We start from the raw sequence: 26,872 nt of genomic DNA on the forward strand, positions 1-26,872 counted from the left end.
GGGGAGGGGGGAGGGGGAAGGGGAGGCTGAGGCTGGGAGTGTGGGATGCTGGATAGCTGGGTGGCCGTCGTGTGGCTTGCCAGGGCGTGGCGCATGCCGCCCCGGGGTCCCTCCCTCCGGGGCCCGGGGGGAAAGCGCCGCAGTGCACGGGTGTGTGGCAAGCGATCCAAAATGTCGGAACTGCCGGGCTGTCAGCATGCGCTCGCAGCCGAGCCTCCCCAGTCCCCACACCCAACTTGACCAAAGCTACACGCCCATGCAGGGAGTCGTTTGTGCCTGCCGGCAAGCCCGCCGCGCACCGCCTGGCTGTGTTTGACGCCAGTGGCGCCATCACCGCTGTGGTCAGCCAGCTGGACGTCATTCGGTGAGCAGGTGCTGGAGGTTTGAGGGGGCGGGGGTGTAGATACCAGCCCAAACTAAACCGAACCCAATGCAAAAGAGCGAGGAGGAGAGCGTGGTCTATGCTATGGGGGCGGGGGAGCATTGGGGGTCGGGCGGCGCGGATGCGTGGGTTGGGTGGGGGGTGGAGGGTGGTATGGAGCAGGACAGCCGAAGGATGGGCAAAGGGGCTGGGCAAGCCAGCACGCGTGTGCTCAGAACTGCACCCGCGCCTGTCCATCACCGCCATTACAACCTTGCTGCGGTGGTCACGCCTGCCCCCTCCCCTCCCCGTGCTCCCCCACCACCACTGCACTTCATACTTGTAATTTAATCACTCCATTCTTGCCACATAAACGGCTGCACCTCTGCCTGTGCTCCGCTCTTTTTTGCTTGGTTTGGTTTAGTTTGGGCTGGAATTTAACCCCCCCCCCCCCGCCTGCCCTTAGCTACCTGCGCGAGCGCCTGGAGCTGCTGGGCCCCCTGGCGGACGTGACTGTGGCGGAGCTGGGCTGGGCGGATCCCGGCAGCCGGGCGCTGGTGACGGTGGAGGCCTCGCTGCCGGCGCTGGTGGCCTACGAGCGCATGGCGCGGGCGGGCGTGAGCGGCGCCCCCGTGGTGGCGGACTCGGAAGCGGCGGTGGGCAGCGGCGGCGGCACCGGCTCCGGAGCCATGATCGCCAACCTGTCCATGAGCGACCTGCGGTGAGGCGGTGGAGGGTTGGCCGTCCGGAGGGTTGCCCAGGCTGTACATGCCTTCTCCCAGCCGCCACGTCTCTCACCTGATCTCGCACAAACCCTCAAACGCCTCCCCACACACACGCAGCAACATCCAGACCCAGCACCTGGGCATCCTGGCGCTGCCGGTGGGCGAGTTCCTGGCACTGCTGCACAACACCACGTGAGCGCGGCGCGTCACGTGTGCCGCCGTGTGTGCCTGTGTGCTGAAGGGAGCCGACATGCGCGGTTGGTGTGTGCAGGGGTTGGGGGTCACTGTACCCAGTAAGCAGCACTTGGTGAGCCTCGTCAACCGGAACCCACTCTACTCATATCCGCTTCTTTCCTCTCATCCTTTGTACGTCTGCAACCCTCCTTTTTTCCCATCCCAGGTATCTGGGCTACTCGCAGCGCACCAGCTCGCAAGCCACGCACCCCTTCTTCGCCTCCGGGCCGCCCACTGCGCTGCCGCCCGGCGGCCCGCGCGTCTCCGCGCCCGGCTCGCCGCCTCTGGGCGCCGGCCTCGCGCGCCGCAGCAGCAGTGCGGCCGGCGGCGCCGTGGCTGGTGCGGGCCCCATGGACACCGGCGCCGGGGCGGGCGAGGAGGGCCAGGCGGAGGATGAAGGGCGGAGCGGCATCCGCATGCTCACATGCAACGGGGCGTCCACACTGCGCGAGGTGCGCAGGGGGAGGACGGGGAGGAGGGGGTAGCTGACTCCAATCCGGCCTGCCAACACCGCCAGCGGCGGAGAGCGGCGCGCGGAGCCGGCATCTGGAAGTGACAGGCGAGGTCCGACGGCACTCCCTGATCGGACCGGTTTGGTATCGCAGTCGCCGCCTACACCGCCGTCTTGCCTGCACACGCCGGCGCTGCCCACCTCCCACTGCCCACCTCCCACTGCACACCTGCCCTCCTCCCACTGCCCTCCCTGCAGGTGCTGTCCATCATGAGCGACAACCGGGTGCACCGGGTGTACGTGGCGGCGGCGGGGCAGCCGCCGGGCTCGCCGCTGGTGGTGCCGGTGGGCGTCATCACGCCGACCGACATCCTGAGGCTACTGGCGGGAACCAAGGGACCCGCGCCCAAGCCCTGATATGTGGCGGGGGCGGTGGCAGCAGCTGGCTTGGCGGGGGCAGGGGCAGCGGCGGGTTCAGGGCGCTGGGGGCGACGAGGCGTGGCCGTGTTGCCGGCCGGCGGCCCTGGGCATGGCGCGAAGGCATTGGCGGGTGGGGCGCATGGCCCTGGGGACTGGGGATCACGTGGCAACGTCCGAGTGTCGGCGAAGACGCGGTGAAGGGGAGGTGTCCTTCGTTTGTGCGGTGTTGGCCGTGAATGTGTATTTTGACGAGGGCACGTATGTGGGGAGGGGCCAGGTAGGGGGCCGAGAGCGGGCAGCAATCGTTGCGGGGGCGGCCGCGACGTCAGCTTTACGGCTATTAGCCTGGCTTGTGGCGACCAACATTTGGTCGGGGCCTGGAAGCAAGTGTGGAAGTGACAGTTGCAGGTTTCGCGTGCAGAATTGCAATCGGGCGTTGCATGTTCGCATGTGGTTGTTGGGCATGGGGGCTGGGGTTTATGGGAGATACGGTACCGTATCGTCACTGATGATATTTTGTGTACGGTGCTCGAATGGCTGCAGACGCAGACGGATTGGGGCAGGTGTGTGTTTGGGCAGGATGTAAGGGCAGCTGGCGACATGTGCCAGGGATGAGTGGAGGTACCGCACGTGCCTGTGGATACGGTCGCACTCATTGCGCCACAGCTGTGCATGCGAGAGGCGTGGGCATTCGGGGGCGCGTCTCGTTCTTGTATCCATGCCAGACCTGGCAACCCGATGCATTTGTAGCCCCCAACGGACCAATGCCTGCCCCATACCGGGCACACACACATTGTAGTGACAACTTCGCGCCCGCCATCTCAGAAGCAGAGGTGGTCTGCCACGTAAAGAGAACACACCACACGCCGTGAGGGCGAAACCCGCCCCAGGTGGCATCCATGCCGTACTTTCACAGTAACAGCAACCGCCGGTGCTGCACTGCGGCTGTGGCACTCCGCCGCACCTCCACAGCCCACATGCACTCACACCTCGTGCGCATCACAGACTCGTGGCCTTCTGCCGCACACCAATTGACCCTCCCCCCCCCAGCGCACATACCACACGCACCAGCCCAAGCCCACACCCCTTAACCCAGTGCCACACAGCTACCACCTGACCCTGCCCTCGCTCAGTCGTGCCCATCAGGCCCGGCACCACCGCCGCTACCTCTCTCCTCTGCTCAGCCTGCCACAATACACGGCCGGCACCCTGCTGCCGCGCGCCCCTCCCTGCCGCGCAGCCCTCGCTCGTCTGCCTCCACACGCATGCCTCACATCTGGGCGGTTAGCGGGAGCTCCTGAGGGCGGGCAAGCGGATGGGCGAGCGGGTGTTCAGACTGGAGTGACGGCGTTGGTCCGGAGCTGTTTCATTCCGAGAGCATTATGTTTAGCCTGCATCGCGCGCTGACCCTCGCGCCCCTTGCACACCCTAGCCACCCGATACAAACGAGCCCCAGCTCCATCCCAAGCCCCGCTCCAGCACCCGTTCAATACACACACACGCACACACTCTTCCAACCCACGCACACGCACGCACCTTCGCCAGCTTGACTGTCTGCTTGGCTGTGACTATGTCGTACATGCAGATGGCCCGGCGCTGCAGCTGCGCCTCCAGCTGCTCCTTGAAGGGTAGCTGGAGGATGTTGTTGGCGGTCAGGTAGGCAGCCAGCACCGGGCCCTGAGCGTGGGGGTGGGCGGGTGAGTGCGCAGAGAGCGGAAGTAGGAACAAGTCAACAACAGGAGCAGCAGTGGCGGCGCTGGGGTTGCGGCGGTGTGGAAACTCGCACACATCATAACATGCTGTGGGTGAACGGGATGGTCAAGGGCATCGGCACGTGCGCAACCCGCGCGTATTGGCCGCCCCGGCGCGCGCACCCCCAAGCCCACTGACACGTGCCGGCTCTTGTTCCCGCTGTCCTCCCTGACCCCGGCCCAACCCACCGCCCCCTGCCTCCCGCTCCCGGTCCCAGTCCCGGCACCCGTGTAGGCCAGTAACCAACCCACCCACCCACCATGATGAACACACGCGACCGGAAGGTCCCCATCCAGGCGTCCCGGTTCTTCTGTGGAGGTGTGGAAGGGGCCCGGCAAAAAGCAGGTATGTGTGTGAGCCTTAAGCAGGAGCTCCCCGGCGTCTTGACCCTAGTGCCAGCCAACACCAAGTGCTCGCACGTCTACGGTGTGTCCGCATGGCGAATCCCTGAAGAGGGCGAGGCATGATTGCACCCGACACAAGAAGAGCGCACACGGTACTTGCGGACCCGTGTGCCCAGCCCCCCACCTGCGACAGGTAGTAGAACCCCCGTAGGTAGGTGTAGGCGATGGCGCCAATGGATCCGAAGGTGCCTGGGGTTGGGGTCAGGGTTTGGGTTTGGGTTTGGGTTTGGATTTGGATTTGGAGGTCGGACATGTCAAAGGCGGCGAGGAGGGGCTGGGCTCTGCGAACGGCCGCCCTGTGCGCTCGCTCTGGCCAACCCCCCTGTCGTGCATGGCATGCTCTGGAAGCCCCCGGCTGAACCTCCATGCCACCCTCCAGGCTACCTTCGTGTTCCATCTCCACCCTGCTACCAGCAACGCGTTTAGCAGCTCGCATGGAGCTCCGCCTGAAGCCATACCCCAGGACAGCCAACTCCGGCCCGCTGCCAGTGAGCAGCGAGCAGAGGGAGCGTGTCGAGGGGCTGGGACAGAGTCGCCCACCCCGGTTGCCCGTATTAGCAGGCGCTCAGCTCGGTGATACCCGCACGAAACTCGCCACACGTACCGTATTTGATTGCGTACGGGCCGACACGCTGCTCCTCGAGAATGTCATAGGCCTTGGATACCTGCTCGCGACTAAGCTGCACCGCTGGTTTCTCCGCGTCGCGAGCACGCTGGTCCGCGCCTCGTTTAAGAAGCTCCTCATTTAACATTGGTGGCTTGGCTTTTTGGCGCGGTCGGTGCTCAATCGCTTGCGGTTCCTTTGAGGATACGCGCTCCGAAGTAGGATCATCCATTTTGTTAGGCTATCTATAAATAAACGTACGTGTAGCGATAATACTGGGCCTTGGCTTGGACTGAGACCTTGGCATCCCGGAACCGACCGACATGGCACACTCGGAAGCCCTGGGTGTGTGATGGGACAGGGTTCAGGCAGGTTGGCGAGGTCCCATAGGGTGCAGCTGACCGTACCCCAAGCAGACAGCAAACAGTTTGCAGCGGCAGAGCAGGAGTGCATGGCTGGTCGAACGCCGGAGTTACTGTACCGACAAGGTGCTGGCTGGCTGGAAGCCCTGGGTGAACGGTCCCGTCGCAGGAGGGCGGGTGCTCACTCCTGCCAGGAAACACAACACACTCTATCCCTGCTGATTCTTGTCTTGTCTGCTTTCGGCACAAGCGCCTACACCAGTGCGTGGCGGGGCAGGGCGGCAGGCACCCGCCAGTACTTGTACGTCTCTTGTACGTTGGCCTCTCCGTAACCACTGCCTGAGCCTCCTGCCTGCTCCTGCCCCACATCCTATTCCCACACGCCACAGCAACATTCGCACGCGTCTGCTTCCCTCTCCCCCAGTCCCTCTCTCCAGTCTCCCCAGGCCCCAGCTTCCTTCAGCGCTTTGCCAGGAACGAAATGACCGCTGACAGCCCCGCCGCCGCCAGTGTGAGCACGAAGCTCAGCAGGCTGCTCCTGAACTTTGGCTCCAGTGGCACACCGAAAAGCTCCAGATACTCCTCGCTATGCCGCAGCACGTCGATCAGGCGCAGCAGCAGCAGCCGACAAGTCTCCAGCTCCTCCAGACTGGGCGGAGGCGCGGGCGGCTGCGGCCGCAGCAGCGCCGCCGCCGCCTCGCTATCTATCGCCACAGTCGCGCGCGCGTCGGGCACCGCCTCTGCGGGACCCGAGAAGTGATCCAGCAGACCTCCCTGCCTGATACCGGTATCGCTGCCTTTGCTGCCGCATTCTCCAGCGGTAGCAGGCGCCGCTCCTGCGGGCACGTGCCGAGCACTGGCCACCAGCCCCTGCTCCGCGCCCTCGCGCTGGGCGCCTGCTGCCGCGCGGGGCTGCTGGGTGCTGAGACCGACAGCAGACTGCACGCCTTCCCCTCCTGATACGGCCTGCTGGGTTCCATCCGCCGCCTCAGGTCCCATCTTGCCGGATCTGCTGCGGCCTCCTTCAGATGCCGCCGCGCAGGGCTCCGTACCCGTCGCCTGGTGGGGAAGTGAGATAGGCAGCGGCAGCTCCGCCGCGGCCTTGGTTGCATTGCCGCCGCCGCCGCCGCTTACCCGGCACGAGCCGATCTGGCTCCGCCGCGCCGAGCCTTGCCTGCTGCCGCCCGCTGCGTGACCGCCACTAGGCAGAGCGGCAACACTTGGCGCGAACACATCCAAGGAGGCTGCCCTCCCGGACGCGAGCGGCAGGCCCAGCGGCGCACTCACGCGGCCGTCGCCTGCTGCCGCTGCATGCTGGTGCCCGTGCTGCAATCGCCGCAGCTGCTGCGGCTGCTGCTGTTGTAAACCTGCCGCTGATGTCTGCTCTGCAGACGACGCTGTCACCAGCGACTGCACCGGGCTAGCTGCCTCATGCGCCTGCAGCCGCGTGTCCCAGCACCCATGCCCATGTGTCATGGCGTGGGCTCCCGAGCCGCCGCCGTACGACCCATGCCACGCAGCCGGGACTGGACGGCGGCCGCTGCCGCCCCCGAGCTGGTCTGGTGGGGGCAAGGGGCCGAACACGCCGGGCCAGCGCAGGGCACTGAGGGTGGTCTCCAGGTCCCAGGCGGCCCGGCTGAGGCGGCGCAGGTCGGCGATGTTGGTGGTGCCGATACTCACCTGTGGGGTGCGGAGTGGCGGTGGTGGTGGTGGTTGCCGTGAGCGGGCAAAACGAGGCGCACGGGGATGCATGGGCAGGTGAGGAGGAATATTGCGTTGTCATCTTTCATACCAGTCCAGAAATGTATATGTCTACCAGTCTACTCTTGACTCATGGCCTTTGCCAGTGGTCAACGCCTGCCCCACGCCGTCACGTTCCCGGGCCTGCCCCGCCGCACCCACCGCCACGACCACGACCAGGAACTCCATCACGATGAGGGTGATGAAACCCAGGATGGCCCACGACAGAGCAATCTGCAGGTCTGTGGAGCCGCGTGTGGAGCTGAACAAGGAGCCCTGCACGGCGGGATGGCCCACGCACAGGCCCAGACAGGCCGGGATAAGGCGCACGCGGGAACATGCATGCGGCCATAGGCAACACGTCATCCCATGCCCCTGCCCTTGTGCCCCAGCAACATGCCTGTCATGGGAAGTAAGGCATGTGCGACGGGCCGCTGCACCCAACCCACACGCACCGGCCGCTTTGGCAGCCTGGTGCTTGCGGCGGCCTCGCTGGCTCTCTACCCGCACCTACCTGCAGCAGCGTGACCGCCAGCAGCACCAGCGCCGCCAGCCCGCACAGCAGGATCATGGCGGAGGAGCCCTCAATCCAGCGCAGCATGATGCAATTGGCGCGCAGCAGGTGGGTGCGGATCTGCCGCAGGCAGGGCAGTGCGCAGGAGCGGAGCTTGTGACAGCAACCCAGCAATATTACAGAGTAGGCCATAGCTTCGGTAGCCCATAGCTTCGGTAGATTCGGTATCACTGTGATCCTGCCTAGCAGCCATGTAGCTACCCCGGAAGCACCCTGCGGCCTGCGGGAGCCCCTGGCTCGCGCGCACACCTGCATCCACAGCCTCAGGTTGTTGGGCTTGCCGTTGTTGATCCAGGGCAGCCCCGCCGCCGCCGCGCCGCGCTGTTCAAACATGATGCTGAACACAGCCATGCGTGCCGACTGCTCGCCCAGGAACAACACGATCTCAGTCACTGCATGTGCAACAGGAGGGCCGAATGTTCCGTGCTTAGTTTGACTACTGCGTGGCGTACGGGCGGGTGAGGATTACGGTGTTGCAACATGTAACGCAGTACGGTTATAGCGCACGACCGGTATCAACAGAGATAACATGTTGTGTTATCGACGTGCGTTGTGCGCGCGCCCGCGCCAAGGCAAACTCACTCTCGCGCCAGGAGAGCGCCATGGACATAGTCATTGCAACGTACTGTTTGGCGGGAGAAGTAAGAGACAAGAGGTGATCAATATCCTGCTGCGGACAGGTCCGCAACTTGCGTTGCTTTCCGGGCATATCGTGTGAAGCCCCTTCCCTTGCACATTGACATACACACCTTTCCCCTTGTGCTCCCCCGACACCCAACCCCACCTGCACAATGGCCATTGCCAACCCCAGCTGCTCGCGAGGCCACAGCCGCCGAGTGAAGAGCAGGTACAGCAGCCGGTGCGCCGCGATCAGCAGCGGCGGCAGCAGCAGGACGGAGCGGCGCACGCCGCGCAGCAGGAGCGACTCAGACACTCGGCGGGCGGTGGCGCTCGCCACAGCCGCGAGCATCGTCTTGGTGGTTACGTTGGTAAAGCCCTGGTGTCACATGGGGCACCAGTGACATGGATCCCAACATGATAACGGTAGGCATACTTATTTGGCAATGGGTACGTACGCATTGGGCTTGCACGCAACACGAAAGATAGCGCATGCCGGGAAACTTGACTTGCAGTCCCGCCTTCATCGCCACCCCAGCCACCACCATGCCGCCGCAAACACACGCACCTGCAGCACTTCATCCTGCACACCCAGCTCGCCCACCGCCCTCGCCTGCTGTAGCACTCCCTCGGGGTCCCGCAGGCTAAGCTTGACCGCCGAGCTGAACACCATCACCTGCAGTGGAGAGGCCGGCGGCGAGCGAGGTTGGTCTTTGCCAGAGCCGCCGAGTTCAACACAACTACCACAAATGAATATATCCGAGCCAGCCTGTGATGCTGATGATTGCGAACGTTGCTCGCCAACCACGCACCAGCAGCAGGACCCAAGGCAGTACGCATGCGAAGAATGTGTTGTCCTCCGCCGCGTCCAACGCCAGAATGAACTCTGACACGCCGCGCCCCGATCGCCCCGCCTGCTGCGCTGCGCGCCACCCATGCTGTGCCCAGAACACCGCCAGCACGCCCCAGGCCCCGCCGTACAGGGCAACGCCGTACAGCGGCGGCAGCCACGCCGCCATGCGCCAGGACGTGAAGAGGCGGTGGCCGGTGAAGTCCACCAGGCAGCAGACGAACTGCAGCCGCACCAGGCGCAGTGTGGTGTGCGGCCGCAGCCTGTAGGCATGGCAGGAACAGGCGGCAGCAGCAGGGCGATGGTGTGGTGGTGGCTTGTGTGGGTCGGCGGCTTTGGCGTTAGGTGAAACCGAAGGAGAGAGTTCCAGCTCAGTACGCCTGCCTCACCAGTCGGGCGGCAGCCAAACCCAGAGCGGCAGGAGAGCCCACGCGAGCAGAGCTTTCAGGAGTGTACCCAACTGGAAACGCAGCTCCTGAACGGGCCTGAAACCAGGGGAGGGATAAGGTGCACAAGCTGGCTCAGACCAAGAACGTCACTCAGCATCAAAGCACATCTCCTCTTAAGACCCTTGACCTTCGAGCATGCCTGAGGGAGTGGGGGAGGGGACGCCGGGTGCGCCTGCACACAGGCTTTCAAACCCCCCAGGTGTGCCAGCTATGCCATTGTCAGCGGCAGTTTGCCCCACAACCTGTTCGTACTGACCGGGTAGCCAGGTCCAGAGTGCTGTGCAGCAGTGTAATGGTCGGGAAGGGGCAGTGCAGGGACAGGTCCTCTTCGAGCGCCGCAGAGCAGCGGCAGGCGGCTGCGAACCTGTGTGGTAGTGCGGTGTGGAGCAGCAGCGCAGAGGTCTGCGGGTACTGTGGGCAGGGTACCGTGCGTGTGCGCGGAGCCGTCCTCCATGCATGTACGGATACGGTACACGCACCGTAGCTGGGGCGCACCTGCCCAGTAGTGCCGGCGTGAGGAACAGCCCCTGCCCTGGCTCCTGCTGCGGTTGCTGTCCCTGTTCTGATGGTTGCAGTGATTGCTGCTTACTGGCTTCATCCGTAGCTGCAGCCGCAGCCGCAGCATCGGCGCACACGCGCGCTGCTATCTCCTCGACCAAGGGTGCCAACGGTGGCGCGCCCTCCCGCCGGGACGCCGATAGCAGCGTGTCTAGGAACAGAGCCGCTTCACTTGGCTTTACGTGTCCGTCCCCATTGGCATCTATCAGCTCGAACAAAAGGAGTTGCGGGGCTTTCTCTAGCCCGTGTTCGACAGCCTCACTGCCGGACCAGACACAAGGCGCGGCCGGGTCAGGCGTGGCGTGCCAAGCTTTGTCCTGAGATATTCGCTTTGCCTCTGGATATATTCGACTCGACGACCCAGAGCCTTCCTGATTGCGCTCCGCCCGCCGAAGCATCGCGCCCTACTTTAGTGAAAGCTTGGAGAGCGTACATGTGGCCATCTTTCTTCGTAGTCGCGGCGCTCTGACAGGCTCATGCCGCGCTGCTTTGGCACATGTGCGTCAAACCCTTTTTGGAAAACTGAGACTCGCAGACTCGTTGTCCGCACGTTGATGCGCATTCGGTCGACTCAACATTTGTGATACCGGTATAGACTCAAGAGGGATACACTGCAGATTAACGTTTATGTCAGCACCATCAGCACCAGTCAAGGAAACCGGTTAGCAGATTAGAGTGCCTACTCCACGCTAACTAAGATGTGGGCGCTGCGCTTATAACATGAACTCCTCGTTGTTTGATTGTGTTGTCAGTCCTCGTACCGCGCAGGGGCTCGGCAATGGCACGGGTTGGTTGGGTATGCTACTATGCTGTGGTCCCGTGGTTCTGCAGGCCCGCCCAGGCTTACATGCGCGCAGTCAACTTCGGCGCAAATCGGCATCAATCAACAAGTTCCACATCCTTGCCGCCGAAGAAGCAACGATTTGCCTTGATTTAATGCACTGCATACGCTAGAGATCCACAGGTAGAGTTCCAGCATTCATTGGGCTACCCCAAACTACGCAATGGCCCCCGATGGTCAATACTAAGGTACATTGTGTGTGGTATTGTCCGTTTGCTCAGGGCAAAGCCTTGCGCACACACGTAATAAGCCCTGCGCATTCATGATCCGTCACGAGTCACTCCAGAACAGTCGCAAAACCCCACACTGGCAGACTACAAAGCACACCCTGCATACTGCGCACCACACGTCGCGTAACATTACACACGAGTCCTACCCCCCACATGCCACATTCCATACTCCACACACGTCGCTTTACACCCGCGCGGCCGCGAGGTGGTCGCACAACGCCTGCAGCACCGCGGCACTCATGCGGCCCCAAGCCTCCATTACCTCGCCCACCGCACCGCCCAGCACCTCGTCCTCAGGCACCGTAGCCAGCGTCTGCCGCTGCCACTGCCGCCGCTCATGCTCCATCTCGGCCTCCCGCTCGGGGCCGCCCGCCACGACGTCGCCGTCACGTAACGACAGCAGTGACGCCGCCAGGCGCAGCGGCTCCTCCTGACCCAGCAGCAGCGACAGCGCGCCCGGCGTCAGCCGCAGCGCACTGCTGCTGCTGCCGCTGCTGGCGCCGGCCTCGGCCTCGGCATCGCCCTCCTCGGCGTCCGCGCTTGCGGCGGCGGCGTCCGCAGCGGCCGCGGCCGGCGTGGAGCTGTTCTCTGCCAGGCCGGGCGGGCACCAGCTGAGGCAGATCCAGGCCCATGGCGCCCAGGGCTGCGTGGCGATGAGGTGGCGCGACATGGCGCCGCCGTCGTCCATCAGCGCGGCGAGGTGCAGCAGGCTCATGCCGGCAGGGCCTGGAGCAGGGAGGCGAGGCGCAGACACACGGAGCATTGCAGTGAGTGCGGGGCGCATGTGCATACGCTGCCATGGCGACGTGAGGCGTTGGAGCCACAGCAACACAGCACGAGCACAGGGACACGGCAAAGCTAATGCAGGGACGCACACGGCGCTCCTAGACACCCGCACATCCGCGCACTCACCCTGGGGCAGGTCCAGGCGCAGCGGCGCGCGCAGCACCTCCTGCGCGAAGCAGGTCAGCACGTCCACGGTGGTCGTGCTGCCGGCCAGGACCGCCAGCGGCAGCAGCACCTGCGGGTCCACACCAGCGGCCACCAGCGTCTCACGCAGCAGCGCGGGGTCGGAGGCGCCCACTGCCGCCGGCGCCACGTGGGGCGTGGTGGCGGCGGCAGCAGCAGCCAGGCTGGCGGCGGCGTCCAGCAGCAGCTCGGTCAGACGCGGCAGGCCCCTGTGGACACGTGCATGGCGTTGTGTTGGTCGTTTGTGGACCGAATGAAAGGGCCACGGATAGCACATGATCACGCGCTGTGCGGGAGCGCGTTCTAACAGTCGGGGACCAGTGATGGAACTCGCACAGAGTGTAGGACAGGGGGCAGTGATGGCACACAGGCGCACGACGTTGCAGAGCTGCACCGACAAAGGATTTTATCCACGATCACCCACCTGACGACGGAGAACAGCAGCAGACGGGAGGTCTTGCACAGCGACTGCCGGACCATGGCGACCGAGGGGCCGGACGCAACCGCCGCCGCCGCAGCCGCACTCAGAGCCGCCGCACGGCCAGCTGCCGCCATGCCAGCAGCCGCTGCCGGTGAAAGCGCAGCGCCGCCAGCGCGACCGCCGGACGGCACCAACGCGGCACCGCCAGCGTGCTCAGGCGGCGGCGAGGCCGAGCCGGAGCCAGTGCGGCCCCTCTCGCCAATCGGGGCCAGGTTGGCAGCGCCTGCAGGATACATGGGTACAACACAGAAATTACCGACACGGCAATTGCAAACACATCTCGACCTTGCCGACACGAACTACAACATACCCACAAGCCTGGCACCCCTCCCAGCTCCCGGCCTCACCTGGCGCGTTGGACACGCGGCTGGCCGTCAGGCGGGTGCTCGACATGGCCGATGACAGCATGAACGAGTCGCCGGCGTCGGTGAAGCCCCAGCCGCCCGCCGCACTGACGGTGGTGGTGGCTGTGGCCACGCTGCTGCGGCTGGTGCGAGCCAGGCCGCCCGCCGCAGCTGCCGCCGCGGCGCTGGCCATAGCGGGCGAGTCGGGCGAGGCGCTGCGCTGTGGGCCGGCCAGGGCACCGGGGGCGCCTCCGTCGCTGACGTTGCTGCTGGCGCTTCCGGCGCTGGACTCGCCGCCGGGCGAGAGCGGGGAATTGAGCGCCTCGGCCTCAGCCTCGGCGGCGGCGGCAGCCGCGGCCACAGCAGCGACCTCGGCAGCGGCGGCGGCGGCAGCGGCGGCGGTCTGCGCGGCGGTGATGGCCGCCCAGGTGTCCAGCACCTGGCCCAGGTCCAGAATCATCCTGCAGATACGATAGGGGTGTGACACGCGTTAACAAAAGCACGCGGAAAGCCATGAGCGGAAGGCAATATTTAGGTGAGGGCCCTTCCGCACTGACCTGCGGTTGAGCATCTCGCGGCCCGCGCGACGCTCGCCACTCTCCTCGCCCTCCTCCTGCGCCCCAGCCGGAGCAGCCGTCGACGCCACCGCCGCGGACGCCGCCCCCGGCCCCAGCAGGCCGGTCAGCTCCGCCGCCGCCGCCTCACGGCCGCGCGGCAGCACCAGCACCGGCCACCAGCCGCCCAGCAGGTGGCCCACGCCCACCTCCACCACCATCAGGCCCACGCCCGCCGCCGGCACCTCCACCTGCATGCCCAGGCGGTCGCGCGACTGCGGTGTCGACGGCGGCGCGCCGGCAGCGCCCTCCTCCTCGACCTCGACCTCGCAGGTGGCGGCGGGCAGGTCGCGGCCGCGCAGACGTGCAAACACGTTGACGCCGGCCTGGCTCAAGTGGGTGCCCAGCAGCGCCAGGCGGGCGGCGCCGCCCGCGCACACGGCGGCGGCGCTGCAGGCCGCAAGTCGCGGCTGCTTGGCGCCCTCCAGGCCGCCGATCTCGGCCGCCTGCTCCCACGACACCACAGCCGGATCCTCGCCCACCAGGATCTGCAGCACCTGGCTGCCCACCTGTGTGTTGCATGCACGGTGGCAGCGGGCGCGCTCGCTCAGCAAGGGCAGATACAGACGAAAGCAGAAGGGGACAGGGCGCGGGCGTGGGAAAGGTATGAGGCAGTGGGCCCGAGGGCTCGGGGACAACCACCGCGCACTGGCACGCACGCCACAACACGCACCTGCACGTAGGTGTCGCGCAGGCGCTGGCCCATGAACCTGAACACGTCGGCGGCGGCCTGGTCGGCGTCGTGCCCAGGAATGAGTAGTGAGGCCAGGTCGGCGCCGCCGCGGGCCGCAGCCAGCGGGCGGTGCACGTCCACCACCAGCTGCAGGCAGCCTAAGGGTCGGATACAGGGAGTGGGGAAAGGCATAGGAGAGGGCTGGTTAGTTTCGAGGCTGAAGGGCGGAAGGGACAGGGGCCACAGCAAGTAGAAATAACATCTGCAACGGCATGGTCATAAAGAATGCACGCACGAACAGCAGGAGCCGAGGGGTGGGAGGGGGAGGCAAGAGGCACAGCACGCGGCGCACCTGGCCGCAGCGTGGCGGTGACGGCCTCGGCGTTGGCGCCGCGCAGCCAGCGCGCCATGCCCTGGCGCAGGTTGCCCGGCAGCTCGTTGGGCTGCATGTTCATGGCCTTAATGCTGACGCGGTCCATCTCCACCGGCATGTCCACAACACCCATGCTGGCGGCGGAGGCGGGCGCCATGCCCGGCCACACGCCCGCGGCGGCGGCGCCGCCGACGCCGTAGGGCATGCTGGCGAGCGCGGTGCGGTGCACGGCGATGCCCTGCTGGGCGGCGACGGCGACGGTGCGCGAGCGCGCGTGCGCCTCGGCGGCGGCGGCCATCTGCTGCTGCTGCTGGTCCAGCAGCGCCGCGTACTGCATCTGGCGCTGCTGCTGTTGCTGCAGGTGCTGTTGCTGCTGCTGGTGCTGCATGTGCATGTGCTGCTGCACCTGCATCTGCGGGTGCTGCTGCACCTGCTGCTGTTGGTGGGAGTCCATGTGGTAGTGCTGCTGCTGCGGCGGCGGCTGCGCAGCGACGTACTGGGTCTGCTGCTGCTGCTGGGCAGCAGAGTAACCCGCCGGTGCTGGGCCCTGCTGGCTGTACAGCACCTGCTGCTGCTGCTGCTGTGCCGATGGCATCTGCTGCTGCTGCCGGTGGAAGTATGCCTGCATCGGCTGCGGCTGGTGCTGCATCTGCACCTGCATCGGCTGCGGCTGGCCCGTGGCGTCGTGGCCGTTGCCGTTAGCGTAGCTGTTGCCTTGCGCAAAGCCATTGCCCACGACAATGTCGGGGTCATCGGCCATAGCCTGGAATAGCTCAGCCAGCATGTCCTCATCGTCCGAGTCGGCATCGTACATGGGGGCGCCGGCCGCGGCGGCGTGACTGATAGCGGCGTGCATGGACACATGGCCGTTACCGTTGCCATATGCTTGCTGCAGACGCGACTGCTGCTGCGGGGCCGACGGCATGGCGTAGGCCTGCTGAGCCGCAGAGTGGGGCGGGAAGTTGCCGGAGGATGCGGGCGGGAGCTGCACGGACGGCGCCGCGTAGCCCTGTCCGCTGTACTGTGGCGGCAGCTGTGCGTTCGCTTGCATTTGCTGCTGGGGCGCCGGGTGCGCCACATAGGCGGGAGCCGGCTGAGCGGACTGGGACGGTGGTACGGCAGGCCGGCGAATGAGCACCGACCTCAGGCTCTGCGACTGCGTGTACTGCACCGCGACGGGCTGACCGCGCGGCGGCGCCTGCTGCTGCACCTGCATGTGGCTCGGCGCCTGCTGCAGCGGAGCCGGCTCCACAGACGCCTGGCGCTGTTGCTGCTGCTGCAGCATGGCCGCAAGCGACTGCGCGCGGTTCATGGCATCCACCACGCCCTCCGCCACGCCCGGCACCGCCAGCGGGCCGGCGGCGCCGGTGCTGCCCTCGACGGCCGCCATCTGCTGCACTTGCTGCATCAGTGGCTGCAGCTCAGACATGATGGTGTTCAGTCGCTCGGCCACGTGTGTGATGGAGCTGGGCAGGGATGACGGACGGCTGGTGGCGAAGGTACCGGTAACGTCGCCGTCGGGGCCCACGACGCCGCTGGCGTGGCCGCGGCCGGCTGCCGAGGTAGCGGCGCCGTCAGTCGACTGGCTGGCGTGCGGCGACGGGGGCGCGGCCGCGGTGCCGCTGGGGCCGACGCCGCCGCCGCTTGCCGCGGAGTGCGTCGAGCCAGACGGCCGCGCCGCAGCCTCGACGTAGGCAGTCGGCGCCTGCGCGCGCGGCGGCATGCCGCTGCTGCCGCTGCCCACGCCGCCACTGCTCTCAGCGCCGACACTGTGACGGCTCTCACCCTGCATACCCACCAGGTTGCATTGGCTCCCAGAGCCCGCCACAGAGCCCGGCGGCGAGCCGCCACCGCTACCCCCGCCCTCAGCCTGCAGTGATGCCGGCACCACGGCCACAGGCTGGAACAGCTGCGGGCGCGCGACGGCCAGGGCGCGCTTCACATCCTCCGGAGGTGGGGGGACTGGAAGCGACAGGCTGCCACCAGAGGCGGTGCCTGGGGCCCCGCTCGACCGCCGGATGGCGATGGCCGTCGTGACCAGGCTCCAGTACTCCACGCGCGGCTCGGCGCCGGGTGAAGGCGCGCGCTCGCTGTCAGTCGAGGGCGAGCGGTTGGGAACGGAGGTAGCGGAGGCAGGGGCGGAGGAGGCAGCGGGGTCAAGAGCCGGCTTGGGCGGCGCCGGCGGCGTTGGCCGGCGGGTGCTGTAGTAAACAATGCCGGGGCCGGTGGTCGTGACCATCCGCTGCAGCTTCAGCACGGACACAACACCCCCGCCCTCGTTTCCGCTGGCCGGCCCCGGCGCCGCCACTGACGCTTCCTCGCCAGCAGCCGCCACGGCGCCGCTGCTGCCCGCGCCGCTGCTGGCCGCGGCGCCGAAGCTGCCCGACTTGTTCAGCGGGACCGCGCCGCTGCTGGTGCTGCCGCCGGCCGCGCCGCCAGCGGACACCGCGGCAGGGGCAGCCGGCTGCAGGCTCGCAGCGCCCTGCAGGCTGCCCATGCCCGCCATACCGCCAACGGCGCCGACGCCGTCCACGGAGCTGGTGGCACCGTGGCCCAGCGATGACGCGCGGGCAATGTCTGCCACGCCCGCGCCTCCCGTTGGACCGCTAATGGCCGGGGAGCTGCCACGGGCCCCCGCCGCCTGCCCCGAAGACGAGGCCGGCTCCGGCTTCACATTTCCCGCCATCGGCATCGTGGCGGCACCCAGCACGCCGCCACGCACGCCAGCTGCGCCGCTGCTGCCGCCGGCGACGGGGCCGCCACCCACGACGGCGAGGTTGCTGGGCAGCAGCTCTTGCGGCACCACCACGGCCTCGGGCGGCACGCCATCCTCCCACTGCGGCGGCGCGGGCCCGGGCGTGGGGTCGGGCCGGCGGGTGCCCTGCTTGGCAGCGGCCTTCTCGCGGTGCCGAGCATTCACCTTCTCCAGCCGGGCAGTGCAGCTCCTGGAAAGCGGTTCGAGGATCAGCTCGTCAGAACGCAGTACTGCAAGGTTTCCACGTCTGCTGTAACTTCAGGCTAACACGGTGAAAACAGATAGCAACACTGCTGGCAAATGAACTGCTTTGACATGACGCCTGCATACCGGCCAGTCCACATGCAGCCTCGCCCCTCTCACCCCACTCAGTCCGGCCGCCTGCCCCTTCTTGCCTGCCCACATAACCCCTCAGCCCCTGAGCCCTTGCCCCCCTCCTGCGCTCGGCTCACTTCTTCTTGCCGGTGAACTCGTCCAGCGGCTGGAAGCGGCCGCACTGCTGGCAGAAGCGGCTCAGCACGCCGTCCACCACAATTTGGGGGCAGGCCAGGTGGGCTGCAGGCGGAGCAGGCGAGCGGAAGGTGCAGGCAAGTTAGGATTTGGGCCGAATAGGAGGTTGCGCCGCAAGTGCTTGGATTGTGCGTAGCGGGCCGCGCAGGTCTCCCGGTCCCTGGTCCCCATCGGCAGCAAGAGCCTCCGTGTACCGTGCCCTGGACACCCACCTTCACAAATGCGGAGGCGGGTGAAGTAGCGCTTTAGCCCATTTAGGCTGACGCCGCAACCCTCAACCTGCACAGTGACGATGATCAAGGGGTGCGCAACCGGGGCGTAAGTCTGAGCAAGAGTCCCGGGTGTTCGTGGGGTCACCTTCTGCAATGAGGGTCAACTGCCTTCACGAGTTAACAGTCCCAGCGTCCTGGCAGCAGCTGCCGAACTCACCACACATGTGGGGTTGCTGGGTGCATCATCCAGTTTCTTGAGCGTGTTGTAAATTGGCAGGTTTGAAAACTTCGGGTTCGCCACGGTAGGCCCAACGCGAGCGACGATGATGGTCGTGCTCGCGGCCAGCACACCCGAAATGTTGGCCGTTTCATCTGCGCAGTTGAACCGCCGACGGGTGTCAGCTCCCAGCCTTGGCTGACCGAGCTGAACCCTTTGGAAGACGAAATGTCCCGAAAATGTCGGTGACAGACCCGACCCGCTGAACGCTCACCTGTGCGTGCCTTCTTGCGCGCTGTCATAGCCCGTGCATCCCAGCTCCAGTCGTCAATTGTCCAGTCCTCTTCCTCCTGCGCCTGCTCCGCCACAGGCCGTCGCCTACGCGCTGCGGTCGCCGACGACATTGGCGCCGCTAAGAGTGCCTAAATCTCCCTCAGAAGCACAAAGGTTGCGGGCTGTGCGTGCCCGAAAGCTGAGGGAAAGTTGCGACGTTCGCAGATACACCTTCCAAGAGGAAATTCCGCGATGCTCAATTCAAAGCTTGTGCATGTTAAGTAGTTATAAGGCAATGACGGGAGTAGCAATATTAAGGAAATGGACGTGTAAAACCAGCTGGAAATCAGTCTTTGCGAACCCTGTGTCCATTGCGCTGCAAGATTTATATACGAGCGCTCAAACCAGCGCAGCCTGATTCATTATAGTTGTATCCGTCAGCATCGGTCCAAAGGACGCTGGCACCGAAGGCCCTGAAGGCAGCGACAGAGACTCGGGAGTCGGGGGTTCGGGCAGTTCCACGCCTTTCGGTTCGTGGCGCCGGTCGGGGTGGTTCGTGTGAACGGCAGCTCGAGTAGATTTACACTTATACTGTATACGTGAGCCCCATCATCAGTTAGCTTTACAGTTGGTGCCTTGGAGGACTCAGAGGACTGCATAGTGAAGTCACATTGCGTGAAGTCGGCAGTGGCGCCGTACGGCAGGGAGCGCCAGAGGACCCACGAGGCTTGCTATCCCTCGTCAATCTGCCACACCGCGATTGTAAAGTCTCTATAGAACAACACAGCCCCCCCCCCCCGGCTAAGCTGAATGAGCTACGCATGCGGGCACTCCCACGGGCACTGCAGCATCCTGCCTAACCCTGCAACTCGCGGTTGCGCCAGCCTTATCGGTCGGCCTGACCGCACTATCGGCAGTTCAGCACCATCCTGCAGCTGGCGTTTACGCTGTGTAAATCTAGGAGTCCTCGCCACCGCCTGACGCCGCGGACGACATGACTGCAGCCCACGCCGCGGCATCCTGCGTGCTGTCCGCTCCCGCCCACTCGTCCACCACGCCCCCGGGCCCAGGTGCGGGGAACTGAGGCACCAGTGCCGCCAGTGAGTCCTCAGGATCCCACTGCGCCCCAATCCGCTGGGAACTCCCAGGTGCGCCCATGGACCCGGCGACACCCTGCCCGCCCCAGCGACCCGAGTCGCCAGGTCCAAAGCCGCCAGCACCTGCACCCGGCTTGTCAAAAACGCCAGGGCCGGCGGAGCCCATGGTGCCCCCACCCCTCTCGCCGGGACCGGCTTCGCCAGCTGTCGGCCCAGCCGCCGCCATCACCGCCGCCCACTCAGGCGTGCCACCTGGGCCATGCGCGCTGCCGGCACCCTGGCTGAAGCCCGCCCAATTATCCTGCCCCCCGTGCTGCATGCTGCCCCCCGTGGCACCAGCCCATTGCTGTGAGCCCTGGCTCTGACCCAGAGCCCCAACGCCGCCGTGCGCACTGTCCGATGGTTCCTGCTCCTGGTGGTGGTCCAAGAGGCTCCGCTGGCTGCCGGAGGCCCCCGCCGTCCCCGCCGCCGCCACAGATGTGTGAGGCGCACGCGCGGATTGCGGCGGAGCGGGCGCTGCGTGGGAAGCTGCGGGTGCTGAGACCACCGGCTCTGAGAATGACACAGACCGCTCCAAGCCGTGCGCAGGTGGCAGCTGCGCGGCAGTCAGAGCCGCCGCCGCCGGCGGTGCTGCCGGCAACGGTGGCGGCGGCGCCGCGCTAGCGGGCCCTGGACCGGGCGGCGTGGCTGGTCGGGATGGCACCGGGTCATGCCGTAGGGAGCTCTGCGCCGTCCCAGGCCGTGAGGCCGACCCTGCTGCGTCTGTCCCCCTCATCGCCGCTACGAGCGCCTCCTCGTCGCGCTCCTCCACCACCGGTTCCATCGCTGCCGCACCCCGCAGCCGGAGCGTCGCCGGCGCCGCCGCCCCGGCCCCATACCCACCGGCCTCCTCTGACACGCCGGCCACACTGTCCACGGCCCTGCCGTCACCTGCCGCGCCGGCTCCGGCGCTTCCGCTGACGCTTCCGCCTCCTTCCGTGCTGCTGCCTCCACCCTGCTGCCTCCGCTGCTGCTGGGGCTCCAACTTGGCGTCGCGCGCCTCCTGCCGCCGCAGTGGGCGGTGGTCCGGCACCAGCTGGTCGGGCGGCAGCGTGTCGGGCAGCCAGGGGCCGCCGCCATCCGCCACCTCACTCATGTCGTCGTCGGCCACCAGGTGCCGTAGCCGTGCCATGCCGGACAGGGCCTGGAGGGAGGGAGAGTGGGGTTGAGAGGGAGGGAGAGTGGGGTTCAGAGGGAGGAGAGCGGGATTTAGAGGGTGGGAGAGGACAGGGTTTAGAGGCAGGCAGGCAGTGGGCGGGGCCGGGTGCAGGTGATGGTAGTACCGTTGCACTGGACCGGCGGCTGGTGCTTGAGGACGGCGCCAACCTGGCCATGGTGTAACAGCCCACCCACCCATGCACCCACCCACCCACGGAGCCACCCACCTCTGCAGTGCCGCGCTGGTTGGCCAGGTACGCCAGGCGCCGCGGCACACGGCCGTGCGTGTCGGCGGCCAGCAGGCTGGCGCCGGCGGCCACCAGGTGCCGGCACAGCGCCGTGTCGCCCGCCTCAGCAGCCACGCCCAGCGGCGTGCGGCCCCTGCGAGCGAGGCGACGCGGAGCGCGCAGCGGGCTTGGGTGACAGGTGGAGGCGGGTTGCCGCAGGTGGCGGTTGCACACATTTGCATACACCAGCGCGCGTAACTTTCCGATAGTACCGTACACACATGGCACATGCCGACCGATACAAAGCAGCACCCGTACGCATGCATCACCCCGCACAGCCCCCCCCCCGGCACTTCACTTCATATTTGATACACACCATCCCATGGATGGCTACCCCCCTTTCCCCCCTTCCCTCGCACACACTTGCTATCTCGGGGGTCGACACGTGCGCCCGCCGCCAGCAGCGCATCCACCACCTCTGCGCTGCCTCCGCGCACCGCCGCGAACACCGGGTTGTGGTTGCCGTCCTCCATAACCTCGCGCAGACCCACGCCGGACCCCAGCATCCACCGCACCACCCCGGCGTGTCCCGCCCGCGCCGCCAGCCGCAGCAGGGCCAACGAATTGGGGTCGTCAGGTGTGATGGCCAGCCCGTGCTTGGTCAGCTCCTGCACGATTTTTGGGCCCCGGTGGGTCGAAGTCTGAGGCGTGGAGGGCGGTGCTGCAGACTGCTGACGCGCAGGGCCCAGCAAGCAGCAAGACTCCTCTGTCGATCACCCATGCCAGGACCAGCATGCTGCAACCGGGCTCCCCGAGCCCCACGCCCCACGCCCCACGCCCCGCGCCCGACGCCCGACGCACCTCCACCACCTCCACGGACCCGCCCAGGCAGGCGTGGTGCAGCGCGCCATAGCCGTGCACGTCCGCCGCCCCCAGTTCCAGCGGCGGCGTCAGCTGCGGCCCCAGCCCCAGCAGCAGCTGAACCGCCTGCAGCGAGCCGCAGCCGGCGGCGTGCATCAGCGCGTTGCGGCCCTGGGCGTCGGCGCGGGCGGGGTGCGCGCCGCAGGTGTGGATCAGGTCGGACATGACGTTGGGATGGTCCTGCGGCGGCATGAGTGATGAGCGGGTGATGAGCTCGAGAGTGGAGACAAAAGAGGGCGCAATGGCAGCGAGCAAACTGGTCAAGTCCTGAGCTGTAGAGAAAGGAAAGGCCCCGTGCCCCGCGTGCATCATCACTGCATCACGATTGCAAACAGCCTTCCCATCAGCTGCCTGCAGCTACAGCCCCCACGACCTACGTTTGCGGCCGCCATCATCAGGCAATCGCGCCCCTCCTTGTCCACCGCTGCCGGGTCGCCTCCTGCCGCCAACAGCGCCTGCAGCGTGTCCAGGTGCCCGTGTTTGGCCGCCGCGTGCACCGCCGTCTCTCCGCCGCGCGTGGTCTGCCGCAGCAGGTAGGCGCGGCCGCGGTTGCCGCCCTGCCGCGAGCCCAGCAGCAGGCTGCACACGGCCGTGTGGCCGCGGCCGGCGGCGGCGATGAGCGGCGTGGCGCCCACGCGGTCGCCCTCCGCCACGTCAGCGCCCTCCGCCAGCAGCAGGTCCACGGTGGAGGGGTCTGAGAGGACGCGAGGGTATGGGGTGTGGGGTTCGGGGGTGTGGGGTGGGGTGGCGTGCGGGGAGGGCAGGGGAGTGGTCAGGGAGGACCATGTGATGGTAGGATGTGATCGGGCGGATGTGGAGGAGGAGCGGAGCTGCCAGCCGCCGCCAGCCACTGTTGTCGGCACACGCCCGGCGCGCGCGCACGCGCGCACACATACATGCATGCTCGTTAAAAATGTCCACGCCCTCACCTCCAACTGCCGCCGCAAGCGCCACCGGAGTAGCGCCGAAAGGCGTGTGGCGCTCCAGAAGAAGCGGACAGCGCTTCAGTAGCTGCCGTACCGTGAGCGTATCCCTCTGGAGCGCATGTAGAGATATGACATGGAGTGTGGAGTTGTTTCAGTGCTAGGACTTGATTGAGGGATGTAATACACATGTATGCGACTGGAGTCGCAGGAAAATACCACACAGAGCCGAGCCCGTGTAGCACACCTGCACGATGGCCTGAAACAACTGCTTCTTCAGTTTCCTGGACTCCTTCCGCGCAGCCTCGCGCTCCTCAATCTCTCGTGCCTTCTTCATTTCCACCTGGGATGCCCGGAACTTCGCCGTGAGGGACTCATTCGCATGGCGGTCGGGGTTCCTCCACCATTGATTGGGGGCGGGCCATTTGGCATTCGTGGCGTAGAAGTTGTCGGGCCAGTCCCGGCCCACGACGTAATACGTCATCTATAATGAGTCCTGTGAGATATGGTAAGCTCGCCGGCTTCGGCTGAACCTGACGGCCTAGACCTTGGGCTCCTCGAAGAGTCGCCACGGACGCGCAGTAACTTCAGCTCCTCCACCGCGACCCAGAGCCCCGCTAAATGATCTTGACGTCTTATCTCACAAACAAGATGATATCTGAACAACTGAGAGGCGAATCGGCGATGTCAGTTTGTCAGTTGCCTCAAAACCTCGAAATCGCGTCGAATTGAAAGCGACATAAATACATATTGGCCAGTAAACGTGAATATGTGTAAACAATAAATTGTAATGGATATTTGAGCGTGCCTGTGCTGGAGGAGCACAGGAAACCTGCTTTCATCATGTTGCATACCCGACTCGCTCGGAGCGGCCTCGCTTTCATCGCAACATTATCTGGTACTACACAGAATGTAGCATCAGGCATTAGGAGGCCTGGCGAGGTCGGCTTTGTAAACGCGCTCAATCGTGCGCTTAGCGGCAGCGCCTCTGCGGACAATACATATGACGTCGCCATTGTGGGAGGTGGCATGGTCGGTGCTGCAGTGGCGGCTCTGCTGGGTAAGCGCGCTCGTTTGGAGGGGACGTGGGGTGTACCGTATCGTGGCACCCCACTCCACACACGCCCCCGGCACCCCTGCGCGGATGGCATGCAGGCTCCAACCGGTTAACGCAGCAGCTGCGAGTGGCGGTGCTGGATGTGCGGGTATGTCAACCGCTGTGTTGCACACGAGGTGCAGGCGAAGGACGCCCCGTATGGTGTCGCCAAGGCCAGCAGTTGCCTTTTACGCCTGTCTACCTGTCGCCTTCTTCATACGGTGTATCCAACCCACACGCTCACACCTTCCAGCCTGCCCCCACCTGCTTACCATAACCGCAGCCACAGTCCTTTACCTTCACGCCGCGGCCGTACCCGGACCTGCGCGTGAGCACCATCACGCCCGGCAGCATCTCTGTGCTGCAGCGCGCCGGCGCCTGGGAGCAGGTGGCGGCACACAGCGCCCCGTTCAGCAGCATGCAGGTGCGCAGCAGTGCCAGAGCGCGCGTGTGTGTGTGGGCTGCTGATGGCATGGCATTAATACTGCCTGCCTGCGTGCTTGCCGTCTCCGGCGTGTATGCCTTCGTGCACGCAAGCGTCCGCGCATCGTGTCCTATTAGCTGGCCACTCGCTCGTTGCCCCACAGGTATGGGATGCTTCCTCGCCAGGGCACATCTGCTGGGACGCCCGCGACACGGGCGCTGAGCGCATGGGCGTGGTGTCGGAGAACATCCTGCTGCAGGCGGCGCTGCTGGCGGCGGCGGAGCGGGCCGGAGGCCGCACAGAGTTCATCTGGCCAGCGGAGGTCAAGGCGCTGAGGCTGCCCTCGGATGGGCCGGGGCCGGGGCCGGCGGCTTCGGCGTCGGCATCGGGGCCGGCAGCAACGTCAACCGCATCGCAGGGCTCGGCGCCGCACCACGGTCTGGCAGAGGTGAGGCGCGGCCTGTGGGATTGGCAAGGCAAGGGACCTGCGTGGGCAGGGTTGGGGGCTGCGCGTGTGGGTGCTGGCAGAGGGGGGCTGTTTCCGCCATACCTCATAAGAAACAAGAGAAGGTACGGTAGTGTTTCCCAACTAGAAAGGCTAAACAGCACCACGACGTGCATAGGGGTGCTAGCGGCCACGAAATGTGCCCGGTCACATGGGCCAGGAGCCCCCACCGCAGCATATTGAGGCGTGCATCGCCCGGCCCTTGCACCACACCTGTGTGTCGCTGCAGCTTCACCTGGCTGACGGGCGGGTGTTGGCAGCGCGGCTGGTGGTGGCGGCGGACGGCGCGGGCAGCCGCATCCGGGGTATGGCGGGCCTACGCACCTGGGGCTGGGGCTACGGCCAGCGCGGCCTGGTGGCCACCGTCACCACGTCAGGTGTGCGGCACGGCGACACGGGGTTGGGTGTGATCACTGCGGTGTGTTTGGGGATGCCCGTGAGCACCGCATTGAGCGGCGTTGGATGGGCATATCGGTCATGGTGTTGTTAAAGCTGTTGTTGCGGGCACGACGGGTGTAAGTCTTAACATTCTCAGGACTCGCCTCCATCGTACTCGCTGCGCCTGTGTACCGTTCGGCATGGCCATTCCGCACTCGCCTTGCCTCACCCCTAGAGCCGTCCGACACGGCCTGGCAGCGCTTCCTGCCCACCGGCCCGCTGGCGCTGCTGCCGGCACGTGACGGCTTCAGCAACATCGTGTGGAGCACCACGCCTGAGGCAGCGGCGGCGCTGGAGGCAAAGAACCCTCGCGACTTCGCCGCGGCCGTCAACCAGGTGCGTAGCTGCTCATGAGGTTGGCGTGAAATGCATGGAGCTGCAGCTGTCGCGCCCAGGGATCCTCGTCCGCGCAACTGACATGTGGGACGATGTCCAGTGATGATGTCTCGCCTAGTGCCTATGGGGTACGGTAGCAAGAGCCGTGCGTTGTGCTGATGCTGTCAGATCCCCTGGCGATGCGGTGCAGGTGTTACGCGCGCCGCCCACGGGGGCACCGCTGCCGGGGGCATCGCTCCTCGGCCCACTAGCAAGTGCAGTGGGTGCGGGCCTGGGGGCGGTGGTGGGCCGCGGCGGCGGCGGCAGCAGTGGCGGCGGCGCCATGCGGGATCCGCCGCTGGTGCTGGAGTGGGTGGGCACCTCGCCCAAGTCGTTCCCGCTGCAGCTCAAGCAGGCTGGGCGGTGAGGAGGTCCCACACGGGCCGGGGACGTTGCCCCTTGCTTGTCTGCACCACATGCCGTTACATCAGTTCACCCGTTCGCATGCAACTTGCCTAGACCCAACAACAAACCCAAGCTGTCTCGAACACATTCCCCTACCACGCCCTGCCCCTCCTGCCAACAACAGGTACGTCCTACCGCGCCTGGCGCTGGTGGGTGACGCCGCGCACGCCGTGCACCCCATGGCCGGCCAGGGCGTCAACCTGGGCTTTGGCGATGCAGCCGTGCTGGCGGAGGCGCTGGCGGGCGCGGTGGAGGCGGGCGGCGACCTGGGCGATGGGCGGCTGCTGGCCCAGGCGTATGAGGGGCCGCGGCGGCGGGCGGTGATGACCATGGTGACGGCGCTGGACGGAATCAAGAAGGCCTTCCAGGTGCGGACAGAGCGGGTGGGGCTGCGTCGCTTAAGGTGGCACGAAGGGACTGCATGCCTCCGGGCGTGCGGCAGTACGCCCTTGCCTACAACGGCGACCCACACACATGGATTCGCTAACCCAAATGTTGTTGCCGCATGTTGCCTGCCATTTCCTGTCCACAGCTGCAGGCGCCCCCTCTGGCGGCGCTGCGCGGTGTGGGTTTGGAGCTGATCAACTCGGTGGGGCCGCTGCGGAATGGAATCATGCAGTACGCCATGCTGGGGGAGGCTTGAGGCACCAGGGCGTTTGTAGAGCCGCTT

General features: G+C 66.2%; 6 protein-coding genes across 6 annotated transcripts in view; 2 read left to right on the plus strand and 4 right to left on the minus strand.

Annotated features, from left to right (window-relative positions):
* CHLRE_02g112600v5 (uncharacterized protein) overlaps window positions 1-2,881 on the plus strand; it is a 4,362-nt gene extending 1,481 nt beyond the window's left edge. Inside the window, exons 5-9 of the mRNA XM_043059911.1 lie at window positions 263-364; window positions 828-1,082; window positions 1,204-1,278; window positions 1,487-1,772; window positions 2,030-2,881. Of these exons, the coding sequence (XP_042927545.1) occupies window positions 263-364; window positions 828-1,082; window positions 1,204-1,278; window positions 1,487-1,772; window positions 2,030-2,188 (877 nt within the window). The 3' untranslated portion in view covers window positions 2,189-2,881. The remainder of the gene's footprint in view (window positions 1-262; window positions 365-827; window positions 1,083-1,203; window positions 1,279-1,486; window positions 1,773-2,029) is intronic.
* A 2-nt stretch (window positions 2,882-2,883) lies between these two features.
* CHLRE_02g112650v5 (uncharacterized protein) lies at window positions 2,884-5,209 on the minus strand. Its single transcript, XM_043059912.1, has 5 exons — window positions 4,952-5,209; window positions 4,472-4,536; window positions 4,203-4,253; window positions 3,728-3,868; window positions 2,884-3,488 (listed from the first exon to the last, which is right to left on the minus strand). Exons 1-5 carry the CDS (start codon window positions 5,097-5,099, stop codon window positions 3,462-3,464), a joined length of 432 nt encoding a protein of 143 aa, XP_042927546.1. The 5' UTR covers window positions 5,100-5,209; the 3' UTR covers window positions 2,884-3,461.
* A 314-nt stretch (window positions 5,210-5,523) lies between these two features.
* On the minus strand, window positions 5,524-10,879 carry CHLRE_02g112701v5 (uncharacterized protein). Its single transcript, XM_043059913.1, has 12 exons — window positions 10,040-10,879; window positions 9,801-9,908; window positions 9,485-9,580; window positions 9,058-9,358; window positions 8,814-8,921; window positions 8,412-8,624; window positions 8,210-8,252; window positions 7,877-8,019; window positions 7,568-7,687; window positions 7,216-7,329; window positions 6,448-6,993; window positions 5,524-6,372 (listed from the first exon to the last, which is right to left on the minus strand). Exons 1-12 carry the CDS (start codon window positions 10,498-10,500, stop codon window positions 5,773-5,775), a joined length of 2,853 nt encoding a protein of 950 aa, XP_042927547.1. The 5' UTR covers window positions 10,501-10,879; the 3' UTR covers window positions 5,524-5,772.
* A 54-nt stretch (window positions 10,880-10,933) lies between these two features.
* On the minus strand, window positions 10,934-18,939 carry CHLRE_02g112750v5 (uncharacterized protein). Its single transcript, XM_043059914.1, has 11 exons — window positions 18,596-18,939; window positions 18,322-18,476; window positions 18,105-18,171; window positions 17,835-17,937; window positions 14,607-17,572; window positions 14,255-14,412; window positions 13,525-14,090; window positions 12,971-13,428; window positions 12,567-12,846; window positions 12,086-12,351; window positions 10,934-11,899 (listed from the first exon to the last, which is right to left on the minus strand). Exons 1-11 carry the CDS (start codon window positions 18,723-18,725, stop codon window positions 11,358-11,360), a joined length of 5,691 nt encoding a protein of 1,896 aa, XP_042927548.1. The 5' UTR covers window positions 18,726-18,939; the 3' UTR covers window positions 10,934-11,357.
* Window positions 18,940-19,162: 223 nt separating this feature from the next.
* CHLRE_02g112800v5 (uncharacterized protein) lies at window positions 19,163-23,649 on the minus strand. The gene is made up of 7 exons (XM_043059915.1): window positions 23,207-23,649; window positions 22,966-23,071; window positions 22,414-22,730; window positions 21,977-22,216; window positions 21,539-21,783; window positions 21,116-21,269; window positions 19,163-20,874 (listed from the first exon to the last, which is right to left on the minus strand). The coding sequence occupies exons 1-7, from the start codon at window positions 23,441-23,443 to the stop codon at window positions 19,552-19,554; spliced, it is 2,622 nt and encodes an 873-aa protein (XP_042927549.1). The 5' UTR covers window positions 23,444-23,649; the 3' UTR covers window positions 19,163-19,551.
* A 100-nt stretch (window positions 23,650-23,749) lies between these two features.
* On the plus strand, window positions 23,750-26,871 carry CHLRE_02g112850v5 (uncharacterized protein). The gene is made up of 9 exons (XM_001699855.3): window positions 23,750-24,019; window positions 24,115-24,164; window positions 24,339-24,479; window positions 24,643-24,927; window positions 25,214-25,361; window positions 25,598-25,758; window positions 25,949-26,160; window positions 26,327-26,570; window positions 26,735-26,871. The coding sequence occupies exons 1-9, from the start codon at window positions 23,989-23,991 to the stop codon at window positions 26,843-26,845; spliced, it is 1,383 nt and encodes a 460-aa protein (XP_001699907.1). The 5' UTR covers window positions 23,750-23,988; the 3' UTR covers window positions 26,846-26,871.
* Window position 26,872: the final 1 nt, after the last annotated feature.

The sequence above is a fragment of the Chlamydomonas reinhardtii genome, chromosome 2 (genome assembly GCF_000002595.2).
Source record: "Chlamydomonas reinhardtii strain CC-503 cw92 mt+ chromosome 2, whole genome shotgun sequence".
NCBI classification, from domain to species: domain Eukaryota; kingdom Viridiplantae; phylum Chlorophyta; class Chlorophyceae; order Chlamydomonadales; family Chlamydomonadaceae; genus Chlamydomonas; species Chlamydomonas reinhardtii.

Coding starts and splice junctions, on each gene's coding strand:
- CHLRE_02g112650v5 (XM_043059912.1), bottom strand. CDS start 5,099: ATGTTAAATGAGGAGCTTCTTAAACGAGGCGCGGACCAGCGTGCTCGC. Junction 4,537..4,951: donor CCCGTACGCAATCAAATACG/GTACGTGTGGCG, acceptor CCCCAACCCCAG/GCACCTTCGGATCCATTGGC. Junction 3,489..3,727: donor AGACAGTCAAGCTGGCGAAG/GTGCGTGCGTGT, acceptor GCCCGCCCTCAG/GAGCTCCCGCTAACCGCCCA.
- CHLRE_02g112701v5 (XM_043059913.1), bottom strand. CDS start 10,500: ATGCTTCGGCGGGCGGAGCGCAATCAGGAAGGCTCTGGGTCGTCGAGT. Junction 7,330..7,567: donor TGGCGGTCACGCTGCTGCAG/GTAGGTGCGGGT, acceptor CCCGCCGTGCAG/GGCTCCTTGTTCAGCTCCAC. Junction 6,373..6,447: donor GCCAGATCGGCTCGTGCCGG/GTAAGCGGCGGC, acceptor CTTCCCCACCAG/GCGACGGGTACGGAGCCCTG.
- CHLRE_02g112750v5 (XM_043059914.1), bottom strand. CDS start 18,725: ATGTCGTCGGCGACCGCAGCGCGTAGGCGACGGCCTGTGGCGGAGCAG. Junction 17,938..18,104: donor CCGCCTCCGCATTTGTGAAG/GTGGGTGTCCAG, acceptor CTCCGCCTGCAG/CCCACCTGGCCTGCCCCCAA. Junction 11,900..12,085: donor GCGCCTGGACCTGCCCCAGG/GTGAGTGCGCGG, acceptor TCCCTGCTCCAG/GCCCTGCCGGCATGAGCCTG.
- CHLRE_02g112800v5 (XM_043059915.1), bottom strand. CDS start 23,443: ATGACGTATTACGTCGTGGGCCGGGACTGGCCCGACAACTTCTACGCC. Junction 23,072..23,206: donor TGTTTCAGGCCATCGTGCAG/GTGTGCTACACG, acceptor CATGCGCTCCAG/AGGGATACGCTCACGGTACG. Junction 20,875..21,115: donor ACCAGCGCGGCACTGCAGAG/GTGGGTGGCTCC, acceptor CCCTCCCTCCAG/GCCCTGTCCGGCATGGCACG.
- CHLRE_02g112850v5 (XM_001699855.3), top strand. CDS start 23,989: ATGGTCGGTGCTGCAGTGGCGGCTCTGCTGG. Junction 24,020..24,114: donor TGCAGTGGCGGCTCTGCTGG/GTAAGCGCGCTC, acceptor GATGGCATGCAG/GCTCCAACCGGTTAACGCAG. Junction 24,480..24,642: donor CCCCGTTCAGCAGCATGCAG/GTGCGCAGCAGT, acceptor GTTGCCCCACAG/GTATGGGATGCTTCCTCGCC.